The sequence below is a fragment of the Neoarius graeffei genome, chromosome 21 (genome assembly GCF_027579695.1).
Source record: "Neoarius graeffei isolate fNeoGra1 chromosome 21, fNeoGra1.pri, whole genome shotgun sequence".
NCBI classification, from domain to species: domain Eukaryota; kingdom Metazoa; phylum Chordata; class Actinopteri; order Siluriformes; family Ariidae; genus Neoarius; species Neoarius graeffei.
The window spans coordinates 4,113,697-4,137,203 of NC_083589.1; the positions used below are offsets into that span (position 1 = coordinate 4,113,697).

Below are 23,507 nucleotides of genomic sequence, written 5' to 3' on the forward strand. Positions count from 1 at the left end.
GTCGAAATGCAACTCCAACAGCCCCGCTCAGCTCGACTCAGCACGGCACGGCTCAGCCCGACTCAGCCGCGTTTGTAGTGGAAAAGCGGTATTACACTTCTGTGATGGAGCATTAATGCAGAAAAGTACACGGAGACTTTGGAGCAACATCTGCTGCCTTCAAGATGACGTCTTTTCCAGGGAGATTTCAACAAGACGATGCAAAACCACATTCTGCTCACATTACAAAAGCGTGGCCGTGGGAGAAGACGGCGTGTCCTCTCTGTCCCCAATAGAGAGAGTGGGTGGAGAATTCAGAAATGGAAACTATGACAGTGACGACCCTGTACTGTTACACACCTTAAGACCTGTTTACAGGAAGAACGGGACAAAAATAACACCTGAAACACTTCATCACTTGGAGTCTTCAGTCCGTAAACGGCTTTTAAGTGTTGGGAGAAGGAACGGGAACATTATAACCAGGGCTTTGAACCGGTTCAAGGAACGAAAACCGGGAACTTTTTCTATTTCACATGGAACAGAAACGCTTATTAAAAATAATGGTAACCGGTTGATACCGGTTTTTATTTCGTTCCTCAAAGTTTCCGTAGCCTACAAATAAAGCCATTCTTCTCCTGCGCAAGTTTCTATGACCCGCTTGGGTTCACTTCCTGTGTGACGTTTGCTGACTGAATGTAGAGAGCGGGAGGGTGGACTACCATCACGTCTCCACATCTTAAATAAGAGGTAAATATTGCAGTCTATCGTTATTCAAAAACGTCAATTTCAAACACGATATCAATATATTTGTCCATGTTAATGAGAGGCTCGCGAACATTAAATGACGTTAACCTCTGTTAGCCTATCAATGCATAGGGCCTGACTAGCCTTTGGTAACACACTAAACGAATTATCTTTCATTTTTGGCACTTTTTCTGTTTGTGTAGATGGGAAGACATACTGAGAATCCAAATCGCCAACATTTGAAATAATAATTGTTTTGAATTATTTCTTGTCTTATTTAATGAAGGTTGTAATAGAATTAGCCTACATTTGGCTTAAGCTGGATGAGACAGAGACATAATTTTATAGCCATTTGTTAAACAGCTGACAGGGAACGTAATTAACCGTTCCGGGAACGAAATTTTTTTGTTCTAACCGGTTCGGGAACGTCTATTTAATGGTGGAACCCAAAACCGGAAACGTTAAAATTCCGTTTCTGTTCGGAACGAACCAATAGGAAAAAAATTCTGGTTCAAAGCCCTGGTTATAACTTTTTTTTAAATGTGTTGCAAGAATCAAAACATCAAATAATAATGTGCTGTTGTATTGTTTTGCGTGAAATACAGGTCAAAGAGCGTTTACAAAAATCACTGTTTTCAGTTTTAATTTCAACTCTTTCTGATTTGGGGTTCTAGATAAAGGCCAGGCTGATCTCCGTTCGAGATGAACGCTAACCTGCGCTGGTAGCTAGATGTTCGGTTCAAGGGGGTTGTGTCGTTGTTCTTCAGATCTTCATCCCAGCGTCTTCGCGTGTAGGAACCACTGCGCACCAGACTAGCCGCCGAGTCCCTGAGAACCGAGACTACAGTAGAACCATGGCATGTACACAGACAGACACAGTGCTGTGGTGTGTGCGAGGGGCATCTTAAAAACATATAACTGGGAAATCTCAAATTTACAAATAAAATTACAATTAATTTTACCTAAACATGACTATTTTAATTTAAAGACAGTATTTAACAGCTGGAGTTTAATTTCTGCTGTTACCATACGACTGCCAGAGAAATCGAAATAAATAGAAAATAAAATACTTGTGGGTTTTGTGCAAAATAATTTAGCACGGTTAAAATGCCAAAAAATAATCAAGAAAAATATTATTCACAATTAAAGACTTGTAGTGATATTTACTTTGGTAAACTTAACATTTGTTCATAAAAAAAGCAAACATTATGCACTACGTTCAGACTGCAACCTGAAACGACCCGTATCCGATTTGTTGTGAAATCCGATTTTTTTGTCAGGCTGTTCACATTACCAATTATATGAGACTTGTATGCGATCTCCAATATGAACGGAAAACGACCCAAAAGTGTCCCGCATGCGCAAATTGACACGTAATAAGCACATCTACGCAATACGTAAACAACAAAAAAAAAAAGCGCACTCTTCAAGTTTAATGATTTTTGTTTGTTTGTTTAATTATCTGGTTCATGTTAAAGTGTGAGGTCTCGTGTGTGTTTTTGTTTCTGAACTGAAATGAAAACGTGTAGCCTGGTAACGAGGGTTGACTCCTAAATGTCTCTCTAATTTCTATATAAGTGCACTACATGTTACTAGGAAGTAATGGATTTTTAAACTCTATATAGTGCACTCGAGCTTCAGTAGGCGGTCATTTGGGATGCGGCCGCTGTATTACCAAACTCTTAATTCAGGCTTAATAATTTGCACGTATTTATTTCGTCATATTAATAAACTTTTTCTACATGTTTATAAATAGATTGTTTATAGCCAGCTGAATTCTGCAGCTTCTCTCAGCGCTGGCTCAAGGTGCAGAAACACCAGTGCAGTTTGCGATGGAGATGAGGCGAGACCTGGCGATGTGGTACAGGATGGTTTAAGTTATAAATCAGTTATAGAAACTGTTTTATTTAATCAGGCTAACAGATCAACATCCAGGTCCCTACCAAATCCACCATTAGCTTGATCAATTCTATAATAGTCTATTTAAATTCTGAAAACTGTACAAATGTTGTTTCCCACCAAAGAGGCGGGATTAGCCAACGCAGAATAGTGACGTTTGTCTCTTGTTGATGACGTGTAGGTGGCATGAATGCGACCTGTCCGGTCAGACCGCAGTCGCATGTGAAAATAACGGATACGCATCGGAATTAGGACCACATATCCAAGCGGCCTGGGTCGCATGTGAAAAAATCGGATCGGTGTCGTTCAGATTGTCAATAACAAATCGGATCCAGGTCGCATATGGGCAAAAAAATCGGATATGGGTCGTTTCAGGGTGCAGTCTGAACGGAGTCTTAGAGTGAATATAATTTTTTCTTCTAGACTATAACGGTTCCAAGCTGCTATCAAAGCGCAAACACTGCATGCTGAGCTCCATTCCATCTCACACTGCAACACACAGCAGTGAACAGCAGATGGTGCACTCAGCCACACACACACACACACACACACCTGTTCTCTTTCTCATCGATGTCTGATACACTCGGGTGTCTTCTGGGGAAAGTTGGAGCCACGTATGCCAGAGACTTCTCCTTCTCCTGACCAAAATAAACACACAATTTATTATTATTAGGAGGCGTGGCCTGTGCGTGTAGCGGTCAGTGAAAGGGGCGTGGTCTCGGTGTCCATGAAGAGGGCGTGGCCTCTGAGTCAGTCTCAGTGAAGGTGTGAGATGTAAATGGTACTTTGCTATCTGTCCCATTGACTGACATGGGAATGGGCGGGGTTTAAAATATACTCCAGCCAGCCACTAGGGGGCCTCAGATTATTTCAGCATGACTAACAGTGTTCACGCAGCCACTGCTCTCGGTGAATGAAGCGCGTCTCAGTAGAGGAGGGCGTGGCCTCTGCGTCACTCACCTTCTCCTTGTCCTTGTTATCCAGTGAGGAGGTGAGGCGAGGCGACGAGGCTGAGCGCATCACCCCGCTCGGGTCTTTCTCCTTCTGAGCCTCTTTAGTGGCGCTGATCTCGGCCAGGGCTCCGTAACTCCCCGTCTTCCTCAGGCCCAGTCTCCAGGACGCTGGAGACTCGTCCTTCCTCTCTTCCTCTTTAGAGGACACTTTTCCTGCAGGTATATTCACCTGGGGAGGGGGGGAAGGCAGTACAACATTAGTCTGGAGGTTAACCATGACCTCGTGCCGCACACACACACACACGATGTTTTAATCAGTTTATGAGCTCATTAGAATAAACAGCAGTATTATAGAGATGTGCAGGAGTAATAAAGTGGTTTTAGTGACACAACACATCACCATGCAGAGAGGTTACGGGCTCGGATTACCCAACTCAGGATCTGATTGGTTAGGAACACGGTAATGGGAGGAGTTCATTATTTTTTTGGGGGGAGGAGCACACCCAAAGCCTCACCATCACTTTATTGGGCACAAGCGAAATGCCAGTTTTTCTCAAGCCCTGACGCCACAATGCAGGACAGGCCTCGCCCGATGTGGACATAAACTCACACTACAGCACAAACACACACCGAGAGAGAGAGAGACAGTGAGTGAGTGTGAGAGATAGAGAGGAAGAGAGACAGAGAGAGAGCGATAGAAAAAGAAAACAGGAGTGGAAATGAGTGAATAGATTCGTGTCCAACTGAGGAGCAGATTCAGTTTTTCTAAAGGTACATTAGAGGGCAGCACACACGCGCGCACACACTCACACAATAATGACGACGTTTCAGACAGCCAAGTTTTCCAGAACATTTATGGAGTACAACCCCGATTCCAAAAAAGTTGGGACAAAGTACAAATTGTAAATAAAAACGGAATGCAATGATGTGGAAGTTTCAAAATTCCATATTTTATTCAGAATAGAACATAGATGACATATCAAATGTTTAAACTGAGAAAATGTATCATTTAAAGAGAAAAATGAGGTGATTTTAAATTTCATGACAACACATCTCAAAAAAGTTGGGACAAGGCCATGTTTCCCACTGTGAGACATCCCCTTTTCTCTTTACAACAGTCTGTAAACGTCTGGGGACTGAGGAGACAAGTTGCTCAAGTTTAGGGAGAGGAATGTTAACCCATTCTTGTCTAATGTAGGATTCTAGTTGCTCAACTGTCTTAGGTCTTTTTTGTCGTATCTTCCGTTTTATGATGCGCCAAATGTTTCCTATGGGTGAAAGATCTGGACTGCAGGCTGGCCAGTTCAGTACCCGGACCCTTCTTCTACGCGGCCATGATGCTGTAATTGATGCAGTATGTGGTTTGGTATTGTCATGTTGGAAAATGCAAGGTCTTCCCTGAAAGAGACGTCGTCTGGATGGGAGCATATGTTGCTCTAGAACCTGGATATACCTTTCAGCATTGATGGTGTCTTTCCAGATGTGTAAGCTGCCCATGCCACACGCACTAATGCAACCCCATACCATCAGAGATGCAGGCTTCTGAACTGAGCGCTGATAACAACTTGGGTCGTCCTTCTCCTCTTTAGTCCGAATGACACGGCGTCCCTGATTTCCATAAAGAACTTCAAATTTTGATTCGTCTGACCACAGAACAGTTTTCCACTTTGCCACAGTCCATTTTAAACGAGCCTTGGCCCAGAGAAGACGTCTGCGCTTCTGGATCATGTTTAGATACGGCTTCTTCTTTGAACTATAGAGTTTTAGCTGGCAACGGCGGATGGCACGGTGAATCGTGTTCACAGATAATGTTCTCTGGAAATATTCCTGAGCCCATTTTGTGATTTCCAATACAGAAGCATGCCTGTATGTGATGCAGTGCCGTCTAAGGGCCCGAAGATCACGGGCACCCAGTATGGTTTTCCGGCCTTGACCCTTACGCGCAGAGATTCTTCCAGATTCTCTGAATCTTTTGATGATATTATGCACTGTAGATGATGATATGTTCAAACTCTTTGCAATTTTACACTGTCGAACTCCTTTCTGATATTGCTCCACTATTTGTCGGTGCAGAATTAGGGGGATTGGTGATCCTCTTCCCATCTTTACTTCTGAGAGCCGCTGCCACTCCAAGATGCTCTTTTTATACCCAGTCATGTTAATGACCTATTGCCAATTGACCTAATGAGTTGCAATTTGGTCCTCCAGCTGTTCCTTTTTTGTACCTTTAACTTTTCCAGCCTCTTATTGCCCCTGTCCCAACTTTTTTGAGATGTGTTGCTGTCATGAAATTTCAAATGAGCCGATATTTGGCATGAAATTTCAAAATGTCTCACTTTCGACATTTGATATGTTGTCTATGTTCTATTGTGAATACAATATCAGTTTTTGAGATTTGTAAATTATTGCATTCCGTTTTTATTTACAATTTGTACTTTGTCCCAACTTTTTTGGAATCGGGGTTGTAGAAAATAAAAGCGCTCGTTCCATGAAGTGACTCAACATGATGACATCACCAATCCCAAACCAGCCAATCTCACACAGCCATGGTGTATCAGAGAGCAGTGCGGATGCTAAGCGCTACATTAGCTCAATGGTAGTGTCGTGCAGCGGCAGAGCTTTAAAGTCTACACGTATGTTTTGGGTTTTTGTTTTTTTGTTTTTTAAATTCCATATGCACCAGTCCAGATGTGTGATCAGAGCGTGTACCTTTTTGACAGGTGAGGTGGGCGTGGCTGGAGTGTTGCTGGAGGCGGAGACTGGGATGGTGGTGGGGGCGGGGACACCACTGGTGGAGTTGCTGACCGGAGCGGCTGATTTGGTTTTATCTGGAACAGAGAGGATGAAAAGATCATGCGGATGTGTAATAAATACAGTGGTGCTTGAAAGTTTGTGAACCCTTTAGAATTTTCTCTATTTCTGCATAAATATGACCTAAAACATCATCAGATTTTCACACAAGTCCTAAAAGTAGATAAAGAGAACCCAGTTAAACAAATGAGACAAAAATATTATACTTGGTCATTTATTTATTGAAGAAAATGATCCAATATTACATATCTGTGAGTGACAAAAGTATGTGAACCTCTAGGATTAGCAGTTAATTTGAAGGTGAAATTAGAGTCAGGTGTTTTCAATCAATGGGATGACAATCAGGTGTGAGTGGGCACCCTGTTTTATTTAAAGAACAGGGATCTATCAAAGTCTGATCTTCACAACACATGTTTGTGGAAGTGTATCATGGAGCGAACAAAGGAGATTTCTGAGGACCTCAGAAAAAGTGTTGTTGATGCTCATCAGGCTGGAAAAGGTTACAAAACCATCTCTAAAGAGTTTGGACTCCACCAATCCACAGTCAGACAGATTGTGTACAAATGGAGGAAATTCAAGACCATTGTTACCCTCCCCAGGAGTGGTCGATCAACAAAGATCACTCCAAGAGCAAGGCGTGTAATAGGTCACAAAGGACCCCAGGGTAACTTCAAAGCAGCTGAAGGCCTCTCTCACATTGGCTAATGTTCATGAGTCCACCATCAGGAGAACACTGAACAATGGTATGCATGGCAGGGTTGCAAGGAGAAAGCCACTGCTCTCCAAAATGAACACTGCTGCTCGTCTGCAGTTTGCTAAAGATCACATGGACAAGCCAGAAGGCTATTGGAAAAATGCTTTGTGGACGGATGAGACCAAAATAGAACTTTTTGGTTTAAATGAGAAGTGTTATGTTTGGAGAAAGGAAAACACTGCATTCCAGCATAAGAACCTTATCCCATCTGTGAAACATGGTGGTGGTAGTATCATGGTTTGGGCCTGTTTTGCTGCATCTGGGCCAGGGCGGCTTGCCATCATTGATGGAACAATGAATTCTGAATTATACCAGCAAATTCTAAAGGAAAATGTCAGGACATCTGTCCATGAACTGAATCTCAAGAGAAGGTGGGTCATGCAGCAAGACAACGACCCTAAGCACACAAGTCGTTCTACCAAAGAATGGTTAAAGAAGAATAAAGTTAATGTTTTGGAATGGCCAAGTCAAAGTCCTGACCTTAATCCAATCGAAATGTTGTGGAAGGACCTGAAGCGAGCAGTTCATGTGAGGAAACCCACCGACATCCCAGAGTTGAAGCTGTTCTGTACAGAGGAACGGGCTAAAATTCCTCCAAGCCGGTGTGCAGGACTGATCAACAGTTACCGCAAACGTTTAGTTGCAGTTATTGCTGCACAAGGGGGTCACACCAGATACTGAAAGCAAAGGTTCACATACTTTTGCCACTCACAGATATGTAATATTGGACCATTTTCCTCAATAAATAAATGACCAAGTATAATATTTTTGTCTCATTTGTTTAACTGGGTTCTCTTCATCTACTTTTAGGACTTGTGTGAAAATCTGATGATGTTTTAGGTCATATTTATGCAGAAATAAAGAAAATTCTAAAGGGTTCACAAACTTTCAAGCACCACTGTATATATAAATGACATTTATTTAAAAAAACCAAACCCTCAAACAAATAATTTAAAAATCACAAATAAAAAAAAATAACGGAAAAACATCAATAAGGCAATGAAGATAAGTGGCAGAATATTAAAAATTCATAGAAAGTGCAATTTTAATGTACTTTTTTTTAGAAAATTAAGAAAATGAGGTAAAAAATCAAAATAATTAAATATTAGATATTATTAGTCTATTAGAAGTATTAAAAAAACCCTCAAAATGTCTGAGATTAAACTCAATTTTTTTTTTTCAGGAAAAATACTGTTTTGGTGGGGAAAAGAAAAGAAAAAATCCCCCAAGTTTCTTCTTGCAAATTTTTGACTTTAAAATCTCAGAATATTCAAGTTTTTATTCCCCATAATTTTATGACTTTAGTTATTTTGGAATATTACTACTGCTACAATAATTATTATTATTGTTATTGTATGCTAATACTACCTAATGCTGTTGTAAAAATAATATAACTAAATTATACAATAAAGTATATAAAATAAGTAAATACTAAATAACTCAAATAGAAGAGTAGAAATAAAAAGGATAAATAAATAAAATGTAAATAAAAACTATTAGTAATGTTTATAAAAATATAATAATTATTAAAAAAAATCTAAATTTGTATACCAAAATTAATACACAAACAAATGAAATAACCCCCATACCACTTTTCCACCAACACAGCGGGGGTTCCGTTCTCATTCGCGCCCCAAATTACGACCCGTTCGGAGCATTTCACCCAAAAATAAATTGGTTCCCATCTGGAACTGAAATAGCTGGTTTTTCCAGCGTGAACTGTGATGTCGTCAGTGGGCGTGTCATTAGTTTGGTGCGGAAGCAGAGTGCAGTGATGGAGAATGCAACGGAAAAGGAAACATCTTCAGAAAAAAAGGACTGAAAACAAACATCTGCAGCAACAGAACAAAACCTCGGAGTTCATCAGTGAGCTCCGTCATCTTACTCCTACTGTTCACTCCTGTAGTGGACTGTGCCACGCCCTCCCTTCATGATGCGTCCTTCATTACAGCGGTGAAAACCTGGGACGGTTCACAAGCTGGCACCAAGGTTCAAAGAATCCTGAACGGAACCGGTTCAAGAACCCGATTCACGTTGGTTGAAAAGGGGCAACAGAGGTGTGTATGAGAGAGAGAGAGAGACCCACCTGCTTCATTCTCAGACTCCGAGTCGTCTTCATCCTCTTCCTCACTGGAGCAGCTGGACTCATCCTTCTTCCCCTCCTCTTCCTCATCAGCTTTCTCCGTCTCCAGGTTCTCGATGTGAGGAGCGTTCTTCTCCACCTCCAGTAACAGGGTCTCCTTACTGAAGGGTGCACAACCAGTACATCACATCAGGAATTAGAATTAAAGAGAGAGAGAGAGAGAGAGAGAGAGAGAGAGAGAGAGAGAGATACACATCTCACCTCTTCACGGCCGGTTTAGTGGACTGGTTATTATCCGCTGTAGGGGTGGTCTCTATCAAAGGAGATTTCTTACTGACTTTCTTCTCACTCATCAGCTGGAGGACGAGATGATCATCATCAGGTTAACATTTCACATCATCCATATCTCCTCTACTCACCAACACTTTATTAGGAACACCTACACAATCACGTAATCATTTAATCAGCCAATCATGTCACACGGCAGTGCAGTGCAGAAACTCGGGCGTATACGGACCAGCAGCTTCACGGCAACCATCAGAATGGAGAAAACAGGACCTGAGAGTTTGCCTGTTGGAGCCAGACTGAGGTCAGAGCAGAACCAGCCAGACAACGGCTACAGTGACTCACATCACCACTCTGTCCAGCTGTGGTGAGCAGAACAGCATCTCAGAACGTACAACACGTCGAACCTTGAGGCGGATGAGCGACACCACCACAAGTTCCTCTTCTGTCAGCCAAGAACAGGAAGCTGAGACTGCAGAGAATACAGACTCACTAAAACTGGACCACTGTAGATTGGATAAACGGAGCCTGGTCAGAATTTGGTACCAACAGCATGAGTTCATGGACCCACCCTGCCTCGGGTCACCAGTCCGGGCTGGTGGAGGTGGTGGAATGAGGTGGGGAGTGTTTCCTTGGCACACTTCGGGCTGTGAACACCAACCAACGAAGACTTGAATGCCAAAGACATGAGTTGAGGCTGTTCTGAGAACAAAGGAAGTAGTGCCCCACCCAGTGTGAGTGTTCCTAATAAAGTCCTCAGTGAGTGGTTTTTTTTTCTACATCTACATCCTCCATATCTGCTACAGGTTCCACATCGTCAACACCCTCCGCATCTCCTCTACACCGTACAGGTTCCCCGTCGTCTACACCCTCCGCATCTCCTCTACACCGTACAGGTTCCCCGTCGTCTACACCCTCCGCATCTCCTCTACACCGTACAGGTTCCCCGTCGTCTACACCCTCCGCATCTCCTCTACACCGTACAGGTTCCCCGTCGTCTACACCCTCCGCATCTCCTCTACACCGTACAGGTTCCCCGTCGTCTACACCCTCGGCATCTCCTCTACACCGTACAGGTTCCCCGTCGTCAACACCCTCCGCATCTCCTCTACACCGTACAGGTTCCCCGTCGTCTACACCCTCGGCATCTCCTCTACACCGTACAGGTTCCCCGTCGTCTACACCCTCCGCATCTCCTCTACACCGTACAGGTTCCCCGTCGTCTACACCCTCGGCATCTCCTCTACACCGTACAGGTTCCCCGTCGTCAACACCCTCCGCATCTCCTCTACACCGTACAGGTTCCCCGTCGTCTACACCCTCCGCATCTCCTCTACACCGTACAGGTTCCCCGTCGTCAACACCCTCCGCATCTCCTCTACACCGTACAGGTTCCCCGTCGTCAACACCCTCCGCATCTCCTCTACACCGTACAGGTTCCCCGTCGTCTACACCCTCCGCATCTCCTCTACACCGTACAGGTTCCCCGTCGTCTACACCCTCCGCATCTCCTCTACACCGTACAGGTTCCCCGTCGTCTACACCCTCCGCATCTCCTCTACACCGTACAGGTTCCCCGTCGTCTACACCCTCCGCATCTCCTCTACACCGTACAGGTTCCCCGTCGTCTACACCCTCCGCATCTCCTCTACACCGTACAGGTTCCCCGTCGTCTACACCCTCCGCATCTCCTCTACACCGTACAGGTTCCCCGTCGTCTACACCCTCCGCATCTCCTCTACACCGTACAGGTTCCCCGTCGTCAACACCCTCCGCATCTCCTCTACACCGTACAGGTTCCCCGTCGTCTACACCCTCCGCATCTCCTCTACACCGTACAGGTTCCCCGTCGTCTACACCCTCCGCATCTCCTCTACACCGTACAGGTTCCCCGTCGTCTACACCCTCCGCATCTCCTCTACACCGTACAGGTTCCCCGTCGTCTACACCCTCCGCATCTCCTCTACACCGTACAGGTTCCCCGTCGTCTACACCCTCCGCATCTCCTCTACACCGTACAGGTTCCCCGTCGTCAACACCCTCCGCATCTCCTCTACACCGTACAGGTTCCCCGTCGTCTACACCCTCCGCATCTCCTCTACACCGTACAGGTTCCCCGTCGTCAACACCCTCCGCATCTCCTCTACACCGTACAGGTTCCCCGTCGTCAACACCCTCCGCATCTCCTCTACACCGTACAGGTTCCCCGTCGTCTACACCCTCCGCATCTCCTCTACACCGTACAGGTTCCCCGTCGTCTACACCCTCCGCATCTCCTCTACACCGTACAGGTTCCCCGTCGTCTACACCCTCCGCATCTCCTCTACACCGTACAGGTTCCCCGTCGTCTACACCCTCGGCATCTCCTTTACACCGTACAGGTTCCACGTCGCCTACACCCTCCGCATCTCCTCTACACCGTACAGGTTCCCGGTCGTCTACACCCTTGGCATCTCCTTTACACCGTACAGGTTCCCCGTCGCCTACACCCTCCGCATCTCCTCTACACCGTACAGGTTCCCCGTCGTCTACACCCTCCGCATCTCCTCTACACCATACAGGTTCCCCGTCGTCTACACCCTCCGCATCTCCTCTACACCGTACAGGTTCCCCGTCGTCTACACCCTCCGCATCTCCTCTACACCGTACAGGTTCCCCGTCGTCTACACCCTCCGCATCTCCTCTACACCATACAGGTTCCCCGTCGTCTACACCCTCGGTATCTCCTCTACACCGTACAGGTTCCCCGTCGTCTACACCCTTGGCATCTCCTCTACACCGTACAGGTTCCACGTCGTCTACACCCTCCGCATCTCCTCTACACCGTACAGGTTCCCCGTCGTCTACACCCTCGGCATCTCCTTTACACCGTACAGGTTCCACGTCGCCTACACCCTCCGCATCTCCTCTACACCGTACAGGTTCCCCGTCGCCTACACCCTCCGCATCTCCTCTACACCGTACAGGTTCCACGTCGTCTACACCCTCCGCATCTCCTCTACACCGTACAGGTTCCCCGTCGTCTACACCCTTGGCATCTCCTTTACACCGTACAGGTTCCACGTCGCCTACACCCTCTGCATCTCCTCTACACCGTACAGGTTCCCCGTCGCCTACACCCTCCGCATCTCTACACCGTACAGGTTCCCCGTCGTCAACACCCTTGGCATCTCCTCTACACCGTACAGGTTCCACGTCGTCTACACCCTCCGCATCTCCTCTACACCGTACAGGTTCCACGTCGTCTACACCCTCCGCATCTCCTCTACACCGTACAGGTTCCCCGTCGTCTACACCCTTGGCATCTCCTTTACACCGTACAGGTTCCACGTCGCCTACACCCTCCGCATCTCCTCTACACCGTACAGGTTCCCCGTCGCCTGCACCCTCCGCATCTCCTCTACACCGTACAGGTTCCCCGTCGTCAACACCCTTGGCATCTCCTCTACACCGTACAGGTTCCACGTCGTCTACACCCTCCGCATCTCCTCTACACCGTACAGGTTCCACGTCGTCTACACCCTCCGCATCTCCTCTACACCGTACAGGTTCCCCGTCGTCTACACCCTTGGCATCTCCTTTACACCGTACAGGTTCCACGTCGCCTACACCCTCCGCATCTCCTCTACACCGTACAGGTTCCCCGTCGCCTACACCCTCCGCATCTCCTCTACACCGTACAGGTTCCCCGTCGTCAACACCCTCTGTATCTCCTCTACACCGTACAGGTTCCACATCGCCTACACCCTCCGCATCTCCTCTACACCGTACAGGTTCCCCGTCGTCTACACCCTTGGCATCTCCTCTACACCGTACAGGTTCCACGTCGTCTACACCCTCCGCATCTCCTCTACACCGTACAGGTTCCCCGTCGTCTACACCCTTGGCATCTCCTTTACACCGTACAGGTTCCACGTCGCCTACACCCTCCGCATCTCCTCTACACCGTACAGGTTCCCCGTCGCCTACACCCTCCGCATCTCCTCTACACCGTACAGGTTCCCCGTCGTCTACACCCTCCGCATCTCCTCTACACCGTACAGGTTCCCCGTCGTCTACACCCTCGGCATCTCCTTTACACCGTACAGGTTCCACGTCGCCTACACCCTCCGCATCTCCTCTACACCGTACAGGTTCCCCGTCGCCTACACCCTCCGCATCTCCTCTACACCGTACAGGTTCCCCGTCGTCTACACCCTCCGCATCTCCTCTACACCGTACAGGTTCCACATCGCCTACACCCTCCGCATCTCCTCTACAACGTACAGGTTCCCCGTCGCCTACACCCTCCGCATCTCCTCTACACCGTACAGGTTCCCCGTCGCCTACACCCTCCGCATCTCCTCTACACCGTACAGGTTCCCCGTCGTCTACACCCTCCGCATCTCCTCTACACCGTACAGGTTCCCCGTCGTCTACACCCTTGGCATCTCCTTTACACCGTACAGGTTCCACGTCGCCTACACCCTCCGCATCTCCTCTACACCGTACAGGTTCCCCGTCGCCTACACCCTCCGCATCTCCTCTACACCGTACAGGTTCCCCGTCGTCAACACCCTCTGTATCTCCTCTACACCGTACAGGTTCCACATCGCCTACACCCTCCGCATCTCCTCTACACCGTACAGGTTCCCCGTCGTCTACACCCTTGGCATCTCCTCTACACCGTACAGGTTCCACGTCGTCTACACCCTCCGCATCTCCTCTACACCGTACAGGTTCCCCGTCGTCTACACCCTTGGCATCTCCTTTACACCGTACAGGTTCCACGTCGCCTACACCCTCCGCATCTCCTCTACACCGTACAGGTTCCCCGTCGCCTACACCCTCCGCATCTCCTCTACACCGTACAGGTTCCCCGTCGTCTACACCCTCCGCATCTCCTCTACACCGTACAGGTTCCCCGTCGTCTACACCCTCGGCATCTCCTTTACACCGTACAGGTTCCACGTCGCCTACACCCTCCGCATCTCCTCTACACCGTACAGGTTCCCCGTCGCCTACACCCTCCGCATCTCCTCTACACCGTACAGGTTCCCCGTCGTCTACACCCTCCGCATCTCCTCTACACCGTACAGGTTCCACATCGCCTACACCCTCCGCATCTCCTCTACACCGTACAGGTTCCCCGTCGCCTACACCCTCCGCATCTCCTCTACACCGTACAGGTTCCCCGTCGTCTACACCCTCCGCACCTCCTCTACACCGTACAGGTTCCCCGTCGTCTACACCCTTGGCATCTCCTTTACACCGTACAGGTTCCACGTCGCCTACACCCTCCGCATCTCCTCTACACCGTACAGGTTCCCCGTCGTCTACACCCTCCGCATCTCCTCTACACCGTACAGGTTCCCCGTCGTCTACACCCTTGGCATCTCCTTTACACCGTACAGGTTCCACATCGCCTACACCCTCCGCATCTCCTCTACACCGTACAGGTTCCCCATCGTCTACACCCTCCGCATCTCCTCTACACCGTACAGGTTCCCCGTCGTCTACACCCTTGACATCTCCTTTACACCGTACAGGTTCCACATCGCCTACACCCTCCGCATCTCCTCTACACCGTACAGGTTCCCTGTCGCCTACACCCTCCGCATCTCTACACCGTACAGGTTCCCCATCGTCTACACCCTCCGCATCTCCTCTACACCGTACAGGTTCCCCGTCGTCTACACCCTCTGTATCTCCTCTACACCGTACAGGTACTGTATTGTCTGGAGGACGAATCTCATCTACGTCTCTCCTCATCAGTGTGTCATTTTATTACATTAAAACTCAAGTCCTCACCAGATTCTGTTTCTTCTGTAACTCTTCTAAATATCCCAAAACATCTTCATCAGCAACATCGAACGCCGTCTGACCCTGAAAACACACACACACGTAACTAAATGCTGTAAACGTCCGTTATATTACTGTCATTTATTTACATTAAAAACTTTCACAATTATATCAAAAGCAGATAACACACTTAATCCACCCACCTATCCATTCATCTACTCACCCATCCACCCATTTATCTACTCATCCATCCACTCGTGCTCATCCAACCTTCCATCCATCCATCTCCTCACCCAATCATTTACTCATCCATCCATCCTTTCATACAATATCACCATCCTCATCTATCCATCCAACCATCTACTCACACACCCATCCACTCGAACACTGATTTATACACGAATACTGTAATTCATTCACCCTTCCTTTATATAGCCACCCTTCCATCCATCCTTCTACTGATCAATCTACCCATCCATACATCAGTACATTTACTAACCATGTCTATCCATCCAGCTATCAATCCACTCGTTCATTCACCCACCCATCTATTTTACACTTGTATCCATCCATCCATCCATCCATCCATCCATCCATCCATCAATTCTCCATTGATTTTAATTCAGCACATCAATCATTCCCTCAGATCTCAATGCTGTGTCACACTGCGAGACATCACTGATGACTGAGTGGTAATAAAGATTAATTACCACTTTATTAACGATGTCCATGTCACACAGGTTCTCCACCAGGATCCTGCAGGCTTCATCCTTCCCCCAGTGAGCAGCAGCATGAAGAGGAGTCCAGCCGTCATAGTCTTTAATATTTACATCATAACCTGCCTGGATTAAAAGCCTGAAAAACACACACACACCATACATTTAAAATAATAAATACTGCAGTGTGTGAATGCTGAGGGTCCTAAAGCCCCCCAGGCCACAGTCCCTCACACACACACTGCACCATCGCTTTATAATTCAAAATAAAACCGGACCGAGAGTCAGAATGACGACTCACTTTAAAACTTCAGTGTAGCCTTTCGCGGCGGCGACGTGCAGTGCGGTTCCTCCTGACTTGGCGTGCCGGACGTCGTTTATTTGCCCGCTGTTTAGCCACTGACGTGCGTCACGTAGCATGATGCGCTCCTCCTCCTTCCTCGCTGCCTCGATATCCACACCTTCAAGAAATAAAAACCCACCGCAAAACATTTCACCTCTGAGCCGTGCGTCACTCTCTAATGAGACTGTAATAATAATAATGTGGAAATAAGTTTCATGCGTTTGGAAACTTTTCAGAAAGAATGTTCACCGATACAAGCCACGGAAAAGAGGAAAACATCCCACAGCCCCGTGTCCTAAACATTTCTAAATGGACACCATGAGGAAAACAGTACAACACTCACTCCTTCACACTTCACTAAATGCCGCATTTTCAAGGTCACATATATATTTTTATTTTGCAACCCAAAGAAGAAATTCAACTAAACTACTAAAATAGACAAAACAACAAATATATATAAAATATAATAATAAAAATAAGATATCCATCACAACCCCCCACTTTATTTTTTTTTTCAGTTGTTTACACCATCACGCATCTCACTCCTTTCAGGTTTTAGATTTTCTGTCCTTATTTCTTTGTTTTTTCCTTTCTTTCTTTTAGATTTTTCCTGTGTTCTTTTCTCCTCCTGTACTCACAGCTTCTTTAAGTTCTTCTCTCATTTGTTTTTAAAACTATTCTTTCCTTTACATTTTTTTCTCCATTTTATTTCTTCTCTTTTGTGCATTTTACTCCTTTCTTTTTATCTTCAGGGTTTTTTTTCTCCTGCTCTCTGCTCCACTTTTCTTTCCCCTTGTTTTATGAGTAGTGTAACAAGTGTGCGTGAGTGAGCGCCTCCCTCTCACTCTGACAGCTGATTGGCTGGAATGCCCCCCAGAGGGCGGGGTCTTTGAGAGTGGAACACACTGATGTGTGCAAAAATAAAACTATAAATGTTCTACATCAGTAAGTGAAGCCCCGCCCCGAGACCCCCTCCTATTGGCTGACGCGTGTTGCCGGACAGTGAAGAATGAATGAATGAATGAATGAATGACCTTGCCGGTTGATTTCGTTTTTCAGCAGCTCCTCCATGGGTTCTTCCTCTGCGATGTCCAGTGGTGTCTCTCCCTCACTGTTAACCACGCCCACATTCGCACCCTGACTGATCAAATACCTGCAAAAAAAAAAAAAAACGCACAATATTTGAGAAAAGACAACAGATAAATGAGTGAAAATTATCGACAAAATATGATGAACAAACTTACAAGTATGGGAATTTAAAAAAAAAAAAAAGACCACTTTTAATGATGAAAGATTGAAAGACAGACCCAAAAAAAAAAATCCCAGACAGGTAGGTGTACAAATAATCAGATCAGCAGACTGACAGACCACTGCTGATATTATATTATTATATACAGCAATATTATACATCACAGTGGAGCAGTGAGAGTGAGTGTGTGTGTGTGTGTGTGTGTGTGTGTGTGTGTGTAAGGAGGACAGAGAGGACATTTAACTAGGACATAAATCAGCATAAGCAGATTCTGTCCTCAATAACACACACACACACTCCCGCATACCGTGTGTGTGTTCGTTACTCTTATTAATAACATATTACATGTAACAGGTTACAAGACAGACAGATGGGTAGGGTCAGTCAGACAGACAGAACGGACAGGCAGGTATATCTGAAGACAGACAGACGGGTGCCCTTCATTTTGTCCTGGGGTGTACAAACTTTTGCACCAGATCGAATGCTTAAAAAGTAGTGTCCGCTGTTTATGTTAATATAATATCATTATGGATGGGGGCGGACCGGCCAGTCTTTTGGGAGGGAGGGGGGGGGGCTTGTGTGGATCAAAAGTATTGGCACTCCAGGTACGCAAAGGCAGCTTTGTATACACAAGTATAATACAGGGGAGTAAAAGTATTGGCGCCCCAGCATCCATGTACTCACTCTGCGATGTCCATGTAGCCACAGGAAGCGGCGGCGTGCAGGGGGATCCATCCCTCGTTATCCGGCTGATTGATACAGGCACCGTGTTCCACCAGGAACGTCACCATGTCCACGTTATCGTCTATACACGCCTGAAGAGAGAGAGAAAAAAACACACACGGAGGTGAGCACAACGAGGAGCTTTAATTAGGGCGTGTTTCATAATGATACAGAATGAGGGGGAGGAGCTTAGAGCTGAGAGAGCTGAAGTTGTTATAACACTAAAATGACCCCTCTCTCTCTGTACATCATATCTGCATCTGGCGTTGCTGTGACAACGGCACCAACAAACTCATGGAACACACGCGGGTGCTCAGCTGGAACTGGTGCCCAAATTTGGATGCAGTGCAGGAGAGTACAGACTCTGTGTGTGTGTGTGTGTGTGTGTGTGTGTGTGTGTGTGTGTGTGAGAGAGAGAGAGAGAGAGAGAGAGAGAGAGAGGGAGGTCGAGATGAGCTGTGAACTCCACACACACACTTTCCAGCAATGTTCAAGTGTGAACAGACTGAACCTCAAATTTCTCCTTCACGCACACAGGAACAGAAGTAGGTAGGTGTGTGTGTGTGTGTGTGTGTGTGTGTGCGCGCGCGCGCACACTTCATCAGTGCTGTTACAAAGGTTACTAAAAATACACACGCCCAACAATCACATGAACACAGCAGCAGACTGACCTCCCACACACACAACTGTAGGTTTCAAACTGACACACTTTAGCTTCCTCTTTCTCCAACTCCAGCTCTGTGATCACTATTACTATAAATAACACACGGGGGTGTGTGTAAAGTACAATAAATAAATAAATAAATAAATAAATAAATGGCCATCCTCACCACTAGAGAGCGCTCATGAGTAATAGACTGAAATTAAATGAATTTGCTCATATTTCTCCATCTTGCAGAGCTTTATAACCTCCTCAGCCAATCATTCCGTCACCATCACACTCGAATATCAATCAGGGCTCATTTGAATATTAATGAGGTCAAGGTGGTGAAAACTAATGGTCTGTACTCCAGCCGTCTCTCTCCAAACATCTGACCGAGAGGAAGTCCAGCGCACACACTGATCACCGTTATGGAAACACACACACACACCTCGTTTACCAGAATTTTCCTCCCCATTTAAGCGGAGAACTCCAGGCAGCGATCGGATCCGAAACCCACCACAGAGAATCCCACCGTTCCCTCAGTCAGAACCCGACTCTCAGCACATCCTCCAGTCTCTGTTGCCCCTTTTCCACCAACGTGAATCGGGTTCTTGAACCGGTTCCGTTCAGGATTCTTTGAACCTTGGTGCCAGCTTGTGAACCGTCCCAGGTTTTCACCGCTGTAATGAAGGACGCATCATGAAGGGAGGGCGTGGCACAGTCCACTACAGGAGTGAACAGTAGGAGTAAGATGACGGAGCTCACTGAAGAACTCCGAGGTTTTGTTCTGTTACTGCAGATGTTTGTTTTCAGTCCTTTTTTTCTGAAGATGTTTCCTTTTCCGTTGCATTCTCCATCACTGCGCTCTGCTTCCGCACCAAACTAATGACACGCCCACTGACGACATCACAGTTCACGCTGGAAAAACCAGCTATTTCAGTTCCAGATGGGAACCAAGTTTTCAGGTTCTGAGCCAATTTATTTTTGGGTGAAATGCTCCAAACGGGTCGTAATTTGGTGCAGGAATAAAACCGAACCCGTTCCGTGTTGGGGGGGAAGAGGGAACGGCGCTGAGGTACTGATACGGCGTTGAGGTACTGATGGTACAGACAGGTGAAGTAACGCGGTGTTCAACTCTTTCAGGAAAACTTCTGCATCGATGGAACAATTTACACACCACAGCTCACTTTCTACAAATCTGATACACAAGTTCACATTCAAAATACAGAGAGAGAGAGACGCACACAAAGAGAGACAGAGGGAGAGAGACACAGTCAGAGACAGACAGACAGACAGGGGAGAGAGACAGACAGACACACAAACAGATGACAGAGAGAGACACAGAGGGACAGAGAGATGGACAGACAGACACAGATGAGACAGACAGACAAATGGACAGAGAGAGAGGACAGAGAGGGAGAGACAGACAGACAGACAGGGGAGAGAGACAGACAGACACACAGACAAACACAGATGACAGAGAGAGACACAGAGGGACAGAGAGATGGACAGACAGACAAATGGACAGAGAGAGCGAAAGAAAGACAGTGAGAGAGAGACAGACAGACAAATGGACAAAGACAGACAGAGAGAAAGAAAAACAGTGAGACAGACAGACAGATGGAAAGACAGTCAGAGAGACAGACAGACAGGGGAGAGAGACAGACTGACAAACACACAAACACAGATGACAGAGAGGACAGAGAGGGGGAGAGAGACAGAAAGACAGTCAGAGAGACAGACTGACAGACACACAAACACAGATGACAGACAGACAGAGGGACACAGAGACATGGACAGACAGAGAGAGAAAGAAAGACAGACAGACACGGAGAGAGAGACAGACAGACACAAATGGACAAAGACAGACTGACAGAGAGACAGACAGACATGGATGGACAGAGAGAGAGAAAGAAAGAGTGAGAGAGAGACAGACACAGACGAACAGAGATAGACAGACAGAGAGACACACAGGAAGAGAGTTACACAAAAATAAACCAACACTTTGGGTTTCTGAAGCCGGCGGTTAAAAACCGGGGAGAAATAAAAGGTTTGGTAAATCTCCGGTTTCTCTGCGGCCAAAACACGGAACCCATCCATTTTTATATTTAACCTTCTACGCGGGTAAAACATGAGCTAATCATCTAGAATTGGTTTTTGATGTTCAAGATTGTTGATGTCGACCACTTTTAATGACCACCAACCAAATTCCACACGGATGCCTGAGTGTTTGAGTGAGAAATACAAACAGCACCCAGAAACGGCCATTTTTGAGCGCAACGCTCTCGTTTTTAAAAAAAAATGTAAATTATTTTCAAACTAAAATAACTTGGGGGGGGGGGGGGGGGGGGGGGGAGATGCTTTTTTTTTTTTTTTACTAAAATCTCCTGATCCTGTCAGAGCATTTCCTTCATTAAATTTCAGAAGTTTAATGAAGAAAGCTGGTGGAGATTAGAGAAAGTCATGGCTGAATAACAGAGAGGTGCTTTTGCCAAAAACTCTACAGTGTAAAGTGTGTTCTCTTTATATTCGTGTAAAATAGTGCAAACCGAGTTTAAGAATGAAAGTTAACTTGTTCTACTCGTTCCTGATGACGACTCCCAGAATTATTACTTTTTTGCAAGTAAAGATCTCGCGCAATTTACGGGGACTCTCTTTTACGGGGACTCTCTCTTCTCTCTCTTTTAACGTGTTCATCACAGAACGATCTTTACCAGCTTTAAACGCCTTCATTAGTTAAACAAGACAGACGAAATATCTTGTCGAATACACGTTTGTTTAAAGTTGCATTTTTGGAGCTTGGAAAGGTTACGGACACGACAGAAACCGCTGACAAACCTCGGCATGAAAACGTCCCGACTTCTCATCGCCTGATATTTCGAGTTCTTGATCAGAAAGGGTTCTTTTCCACTGTGCAATACTGCAGCATCCGTCCACTGCTGGAAAACCCAGAGATTTCAGCTGCAGCACGGTTGAAGTGAAGAAAGTGGCCTGCCCAAAAACATTAGCTTCAAGAAAATTTGACTTTGGAATGGAATTTATTTCATGACAAAAAGCCTCGCTCACTTTCCACTCGCAGCTTTATTTAAAGGAGGACTGAAGGCAAATGTTTTAAAATAATCAAAATTCTATTTCTCATTTTATTAAATATCGGAATGCATTTCTGATCGCTGTTTTGTCGCTGCTGTAGCGAGTTATGTTTGAAATGCGCTCTGTGATATATCAGTCCGTATGTCAAAGCGACGGCCGTAAACGAGATTCGCTGAGACCTGTGCGAGACATCGTAGGACGGAAGTAAAACGTACAGCGCAAATCAAAGTGACCGACGTCTGCCAACATTCCGTGTCTGAAATCGCTCACTCGTTCACTACTCCCTATATAGGGAATTACTCTATAGACCCCTTTCACTGGCGTCACCCGAAACCGGAAGTAAACAGACCCTGCGCCATTTTGGAAGACCAACAAACTTGTGATAAGGGGATAATAACGGCAGCGGTATTTGAACCCACAAGAATAAAGTGGAGTGGCAAACGACTTAAACAAATCTGAGCTGTTTTATTTATGATTTATTGGCCCAACAGTAGACTTGAAAGAAACCTGTGTGAGACTTGGCAAAAAACTGTGGATATAATGGATAAGTCTGTGCATGATCTGCGGACACTTTGAGGTAAGCAAACGCAAGAAATTCAGATTTAAAACATGCTAAATTGGCCCCAAGTTGATAACTGTATGAGGAGCAAGCCTCCCAGACTTCAACAATTTAATAATAATAATAATTTAGGATGGTTTGGGGCTTGCTCTCCCTCCTATTATATAAATAAATCATAGTTGTTGTGTAGGCATATATCATAAATACATATGTATAATTTGGATAAATTAACCTAAATTATGGATACCTTAATAGTAGGGCTGTAACAATATGCGTATCAAAATCGTGATACGCAGAGCCACGATCCGTATCGCGATACAAGAAGGCAGAATCGCGGTACACCCTTTCAAACTTCTCCTCAGCCCAAAAACAGAGGCGCTTCCAAACTTCAACTTGTGAATACTTTACTTTTTATTTAAATTACATTTTAAACTTACTTAAATTACTTTTATTTTTTATATCTATTAGTAAGTCGTTTTTTCGCCGACCTGCGACAATCTTCTGTGAGTCACGCAACATCCACACTCGCCACTGGCAGAGCATTCGTTTCTTTTAAGCGGTCGCCATTCTGGTTGCGACGCGGGGAGCGAATCTGTAAACAAGCAGCTCATTGGCTGGCTAGGTGTGCCACAAGCCAATCACAATCACTTGACCGGAAAGGCATGCAGTGTTGCCAGATTGGGCGGGTTTAGGTGCTTTTTGGCTGGTTTTGAACATATTTTGGGGTGGAAAACGTTAGCAATATCTGGCAACACTGAAGGCATGTCTGCTTGGGCGGAAGCCTTCTGCGGCAGTTACACTTTGACACGCGAGCAATGTTTCACTATAAAAATTCCGTAATTTCCATCTGTTTTCCGCGATCACAGAAAATCATTGGCCCTATGAGAGTGAGACA

The 23,507-nt window shown here is 46.1% G+C and overlaps 1 protein-coding gene across 6 annotated transcripts in view; it reads right to left on the reverse strand.

The window, feature by feature from the left end:
* Positions 1-23,507, reverse strand: part of ppp1r12a (protein phosphatase 1, regulatory subunit 12A) — a 161,833-nt gene that overhangs the window by 25,207 nt on the left and 113,119 nt on the right. For all 6 annotated transcript variants that reach the window (XM_060903789.1, XM_060903787.1, XM_060903791.1 and 3 more), the window contains exons 2-12: positions 18,282-18,412; positions 17,383-17,501; positions 16,307-16,466; positions 16,000-16,144; positions 15,299-15,373; positions 9,485-9,579; positions 9,227-9,384; positions 6,285-6,403; positions 3,583-3,804; positions 3,175-3,260; positions 1,438-1,551 (exon numbers count right to left, since the gene is read on the reverse strand). In XM_060903789.1, the coding sequence (XP_060759772.1) occupies positions 1,438-1,551; positions 3,175-3,260; positions 3,583-3,804; positions 6,285-6,403; positions 9,227-9,384; positions 9,485-9,579; positions 15,299-15,373; positions 16,000-16,144; positions 16,307-16,466; positions 17,383-17,501; positions 18,282-18,412 (1,424 nt within the window). The remainder of the gene's footprint in view (positions 1-1,437; positions 1,552-3,174; positions 3,261-3,582; positions 3,805-6,284; positions 6,404-9,226; positions 9,385-9,484; positions 9,580-15,298; positions 15,374-15,999; positions 16,145-16,306; positions 16,467-17,382; positions 17,502-18,281; positions 18,413-23,507) is intronic.